The 6000-nt window shown below is 56.7% G+C and overlaps 1 protein-coding gene across 3 annotated transcripts in view; it reads right to left on the bottom strand.

Annotated features, from left to right (window-relative positions):
* Positions 1-4014: 4014 nt before the first annotated feature.
* The window catches only part of FBLN2 (fibulin 2), a 74703-nt gene continuing 72717 nt past the window's right edge, over positions 4015-6000 (bottom strand). For all 3 annotated transcript variants that reach the window (XM_030849511.2, XM_060308297.1, XM_060308296.2), the window contains one exon: positions 4015-4806. In XM_030849511.2, coding sequence (XP_030705371.1) covers positions 4449-4806 — 358 coding nt within the window. In that variant the 3' untranslated portion in view covers positions 4015-4448. The remainder of the gene's footprint in view (positions 4807-6000) is intronic.

Below are 6000 nucleotides of genomic sequence, written 5' to 3'. Positions count from 1 at the left end.
GCCACACTGGGCCATGGTCAGGGTCTCTCGTGCGCCGCCATGAGGTACCACGGCCCTCCCTGCCACCAGAAACACCTTCCCCCATCCCACTTGTCCAAATCCATCCCTCTCCATTGGTCATTGGTAGAGCTCCTGGGCTGGGCTGCAGCCACGAGGGGGCGCCGTTGCCCGGCTCATGTGCCTGGAACGTCCAGCCTGTTGGAAAGAACCTCCTCCACCCCACTGGCTTGCAGAAAAGCAGGAGGGGACAACGCCTGCCTCACAAAATCATGGAACGTGGACAAGACAGAAACTCCAGGGCCCCATCCCACGTCCAGCGGACCTTCTGGGCCCAGCTTGCACACCTCCCGTGACGGGACGCTCACCATCTCCAGCCAGGCTGTCACCGCTTTGCCATATGGTCTGTTTCGCAGGGGCCATGAGGTTCTAAGGGGCCACGGGGGCTACCGAATCGACACATTTTAAAAGAATAGCTTTACCTTGGGAAACCACAGGAAGGAAGAGGCCTGGGGTTTCCAGAAAAGCTGAAAACCTACACGTTTGGGTGAAAATTCTCCATGTTTACGCGTTGGCTCAAGACTTTTCTAAACACTGTGCCAGCCATGCAATGGAGCCCACGGGCCCTCAGCTCTCCAGGAGGGACCCCGATGTTGGGGGAGCTCAGTGACTTGGATGAAGCAGGCCTGGGCACCCACGTACAATGCTCAGAACCACCACTACCCCCTCCCCGCACACAGGCCAACGGCCCTGCCCGCTCCTCCTCTTGGCACATGTCAGCAAGTGAGACCACCCATGGGACACAGGGCATGACTGGTGCTGCCTTTCTGGAAGGCAGGCCGGGAGGCATCACAGGGTTTACTGTAGGGGGGCATCCCAAGGAGGGCTCTGCAGCAACAGACCAGACCCACAGTGACAACGATACAAGTTTAAAGCGGTGCAAAGCAATTAAGAGACTGAATGACACCTAAAACAAGACCATTACAGAACGAAAAATACTACCAAAAAAAAAAAAAAGCCCCCTACAGGGCTTGCCCTCATGCCCACTATCTACCCTCCAGACTGCAGCCAGAGGGATGTTTATAAACTGCAAAGGTGGCCCCCAGTGCTTCAACAGACCCCCACTGCCCTGAGAATTAATTAGGGTCACATCTGCGTCTGCTGTGACTCCGGCCACCCGCCCCCACCCTCTAACCACGCCCCTCACTCCTCAAGTCTCCAGCACACCAGCCTTCTTCCCCAGCTCAGAAGCTTTGCACATGCCATTCCCTTTGCCCGGCACACCCTTCCTCACTTGTTACTGCATTCTGTTGGACTTTGCCTGTTGCATTTGACAGAAAACAATCAAGCTAGCTTACATGAAAGAGAAGATAAAGGCAGAAAATTCAAAGGTCGGGTGGCCTCAGGCCTGGTAGGTTTCAGAGCTCAGGCTCTGCGGTTGTGCTGCCCCCTCAGGGGCTCCACCCAGACTTCAGTCTCGGCTTTCACCTGCTGTCACGTGGCGGTGGCCGCTCCAGGCCCGACAGCCCCTTAGGTTCAAGGGCAGGGGGTCAAGAAAACCACCTCCATCTCAGTACCCCCGCAAAGACCTCGGGTACATCCGAGGCCCATCCTGGAACCAATCGGTGTCGGGAAACACGGGTGTCATCGGCTCAGGCATCACACACGAACTCCACTGTGCAGGAGGGAAAATTCCCAAACAGACTGAATCTGTTATCAGCCTGGCAGCCAGTAGAGGAGGCGAGGGCAGCTCCTGCGGGGGCACCTGCTGCCTGGTGGTGGTGAGGGAAGGTGGCTGACAGCAGTCTCTTCAGGCCCAACAGCGCTGGCTCTTACTGAAAGGGCCGGTCTCCTCTGCACCTCCAGAGGGTCTCCTCCATCTTGAGGACCCCAGGTTTCCACACCAGCCCTTAACGTCCCACGGCAGACCTTGGCCGAGCAGTCAAACGCCCCTGGATCTCTGTGACTCTCACACGCAGGTCTTCAGCCTGCCACACGGCTCGGTCTGCCCTTCCACTGCAGGAGCCAGGCGCCTCTTTGGGAGCTGCCGCCGAGGGCCCCTGCCTCTCACCCTTAGCCAATACCTGCTCGTTAACAGCTCCAACTTTCTCACTGTCCATCTGCAGGGCAATACAGCTTATTCTGCTGTTGTATTTTTCAAATGCTTGCACCGTCGCATCTGTTGCAGCATCCCCTCCACCAGGACATGCCCCCAGGTCACCACTGGTAAAAGCATTAGCAATTGTACTGCTCCCTTGTGTCAGGGAATAGGTGTGCCCCAGCTACCAACCAGCTCCAATAAAAACTCTGGACACCAAAGGCTCAGAGGAGCTTCCCTGGTGGGCAATGCTCATACATGAAGGCTGGGAGGAGGTTATGCCACCTGGGACTCCATGGGGAGGGCATAACCAGAAACTGTGTTAGGACGCCTCCTGGACCCTTACAGATACTGTAAGAGTGTGGGCACGAGAGACAGTGTGCCAGTTGGGACCACCAAATCACATTTCTTCAAACCAAGGGTCACACGTTACACCCCACAGTGTCAACAGCAGGCAGAGAGACCTCCTCCTTGGAATGATGTTTAGGCAGAGAGTTAGAACGGCATCTGAGACCCCAGTCGTCTGACATGGGGCGGGGAAGATAAAGACGCGAAGGGCTGGCTTTCAAGCTTTCCTGAGTATACGTTCACCTTCAACACCAGGGAGCCAAGGCAGGTCCCCACTAGAAAGACTCCTCTGCTTTTTAGGTGATCTGGGACGGGGGTGGGGGTAGAATTCTGTTGTGACCGCACAATTCTTCACACAGGGGGAGGATGCTGGCATGACACCGTCTCAACTTTCTTTTTTTGTATCTGATGCAGCTGTCCCGGGAGCAAGGCTGCCACTGTGCACGCAGGAAGCAGGGCTGATTCCTAAGCAAGAAACCATAACTAGAGTTTTAAACCTTGGTGTCAGAATTCCTAAGGGCCTGATGGGGTGGACGATGCCTTCACCCCATCTGGCAAACTCAGGGCTGCAGCTGTGTGTCGCCCGCTGGTTGAGATGGCCCCCTGGTTAACTCTACCTATAGGAACGGAGTGCGCCGGGGTACGGGGGGGAGGTGCTCGCTGGACGGGCATTGCTGCCTTTCATCTAGACCAGCACGATGGCCAAACCTAATGTCCACGTCCATTCCCAACGTGGAAGAATTGGGGTACAAATGGAGAGAATCGGAATCACAGCTGAGGGGAAAGGATGAATGGGTTACGCAACAACTACGTTTGTCCAGGACATTAGTATCTCATGAGGCTTAGAGAAACAGGCAACGCCATCTCTCAGCTCCATTATACCAGACGGCTGAAAGGGTGAAGCCGAGCTCACTCCTGCCTTTGGAACCTGACGAAGTGAAATGGACGCTGCAAACCTGAAGAGCCTTGTCCTGGAAGACATGTAGTCACACGAGAGACGATTCGCTGGATGAACTGCTAATGACTGGAGGGCACTCCAGTCTCATTTTGCAGGTTACTCCTACCTCCCGTGATATGTCCCCATAGCCCTGGCACCACTGGTGAAGCTAGAATACCGACAATGGCCAAATACACTGGGACACGGAGTTACAGCCTCCGCAGGATGGAACACCAATGGAGAACGGCCGGCCCGAGAGAGAACTGGATTTAGCTAACCATTAGCTCATTTCTACGCTAAACAGTCTCACGCACATTAGGCATTAGGTGCGAAGAGCAGTCGGTCAGGAGGTGACAAAAGTAACACTAAACGTAGATGTCCAGCTTCTGGACAGCGTCCAAAGTGACAAGCCAGGTGCGGCCCACATGTGGAGAAGGAGAGGAGGGAAGAGGGAAACGCAGGCGGAGGAGAAGAAGTAGGATCAGAAGCGAGCACGCTCCCACTGCCGTCCTTTCAGCAACCCAAGGTGAGGCCCGAGGCGGGGGCCCAAGACACGCAGGCACCGCTGGCACACGCAAACGCTGCACAAAAGGAAGCGGGTTTTCTGTTTTCACTTTTTTACTTCATAACCCTTTTGTACTGTTTGAATATATTTATATATTTGCAATATACACGTACTACTTTTATAATTAAACAAGAACACTTAAAAACGATTTTAAAAAAAAGTGAAGAGCTAATCACAGTGGAACATGAAACAGAATATCATCATTGGGGACAGGTCACCCAACGTGGTCGCTGATTCCAGTCTTGGTCATGTCCAGCCTCGGATCCTCCGACCCCATCCACGGGGCACCAGCAGTGGCCTGCGCAAAGCTCCCTCCAGGGGCACAGGAGAGGCCGAAACGCGAGGAACAGGTCAGCAAAATTAAGTTAATTTACAGGGTCAGAGTAAACTGGCCACAGCGCCCGCCCCCCACGCGGCCGGCAGGGAGCACGGAAAGAGGCGTGCGGCCGGGGCGCCGGGCCAGGGAGGACCGGGGGCTCCACGCGCTCGTCCGCGGCCGCGCCTCACAGGGCAAAGGTGGTGAAGAAGATGTGCATCTTGGCCAGGAAGGTGGTGACGGAGCCCTGCCGCCATAGCTTCATCTCCACGTCCAGGGCGAAGTCCCGCGGCTCGCGCACGGACCGCTGCAGGAAGACGACGCCCGTGTAGGCGTTGAGGCGGCGCGTGCCGAAGTAGCCCTCCTCGTTGCCCTTGGTGATGGTCAGCGCGATGGTGTCGCCGGCGAAGGCGGGCACCGGGCTGATGCGGAAGATGTGCGCCGGCACCAGCAGCCCGGTCTGGAAGTTGAGCCGGTAGTACGTGATGCGCGCCGGCGCGTTCTGGCACTCCATGAAGTCGTGGCACAGCGCGCGCTCGCACTTCCTGCGGGGCGCACGGCGGGGGCGTCAGCGGCGGGCTCGCTCCCACCCCTACACTCACCCAGCCCGACCGGGCGCAGGCCTGGGCGCCGGTCCCCAGCCCAGCTCCGCCCTCGGCAGCCTCGCAGCCTCTGTCGGATCACCTGACCTCCCTGGACCTCAGCTTCCTCGTCTAGGACGGGTTAATGGCCTTGCGATTTCACTGGTGGGAAGGGGTGAGGTTATAAACATGCGGGCTCTCAGCACAGCGCCAGGTAGCTCATCCTTACCTCCCTGCCTGCATTCTTTCCCTCGCACACTGCCTACGTGCATGGATTCCCTGGCCTCGGTGTTTTTACTGTTGTGATCTTTTCTCAGATTCCCTTTTCTTCCATGATTGACTCTCCTTCGTAGCCATTTCCTCTTCTGACTTGGGATGGCCTGCCCTTTCCCCTCTCCGAGGATCAGAGAGCTCTGAGTCACACCTGCTCCAGAGGACGCCGGGAACTCGGCCACGCTACAGGACCATGATGACAGAACCTGCACCAAACCCCACGGGGCCCAAGGCTTCGATTTCTAAGCTCAGCAACAATCTGGTCTCTTCTGGGTGCAATGAGACACTGTCACCTCCATCACCAAATCCCTGTCTCAAAGCTCAGTGCTTCCACCAGGGCTCAGCAGGTCTAGTGGATGTTCTGAGCAGAGCTCCCCAACTGGGGGACCACAGTGCCCAGCCACGCAGGGTTGGGATATGACGTCACCAACACATGGCACTAATGCAGCACCAGGCCATGCCATACACTCTGTAAACTCATGACGTGTTTTCACTCATGCCGTGCTGACACCCACCCTGGGGCTGGCACTACCATCACCCACGTTGCAGGCGGAGCAGCTGAGACCCAGGGGAGGGAGGTCACCTGCCCAGGGTCACCCAGACACAGTCACCCAAGCGTCCCAACACACCTGCACGTAGACACTCCCCAGCACTGTGTGTATTAGCAAGCATGTCACGGGGTCAGCAGGACAGCCGGCAAGTAAATCACGAGCGCATACATGCTCAGAAGCGCCACCCCAGGCGGGCCGCACGCACAGATGCAGAAGACGGCGACCAAGCAGAGAAAGCACGCTTCGAACAACCGAGCACATCCACATGACAGCACCGCGCAGAGAAAACAAGATGGGCGCTCCAGCAAGTCCTCTATGGAAATGTATGTTCAGT

Source organism: Globicephala melas, chromosome 11 (genome assembly GCF_963455315.2).
Source record: "Globicephala melas chromosome 11, mGloMel1.2, whole genome shotgun sequence".
Lineage (NCBI taxonomy): Eukaryota > Metazoa > Chordata > Mammalia > Artiodactyla > Delphinidae > Globicephala > Globicephala melas.
The sequence above is the reverse complement of the archived record's forward strand: the minus strand, read 5'-3'. Positions and strand labels throughout refer to the sequence as shown.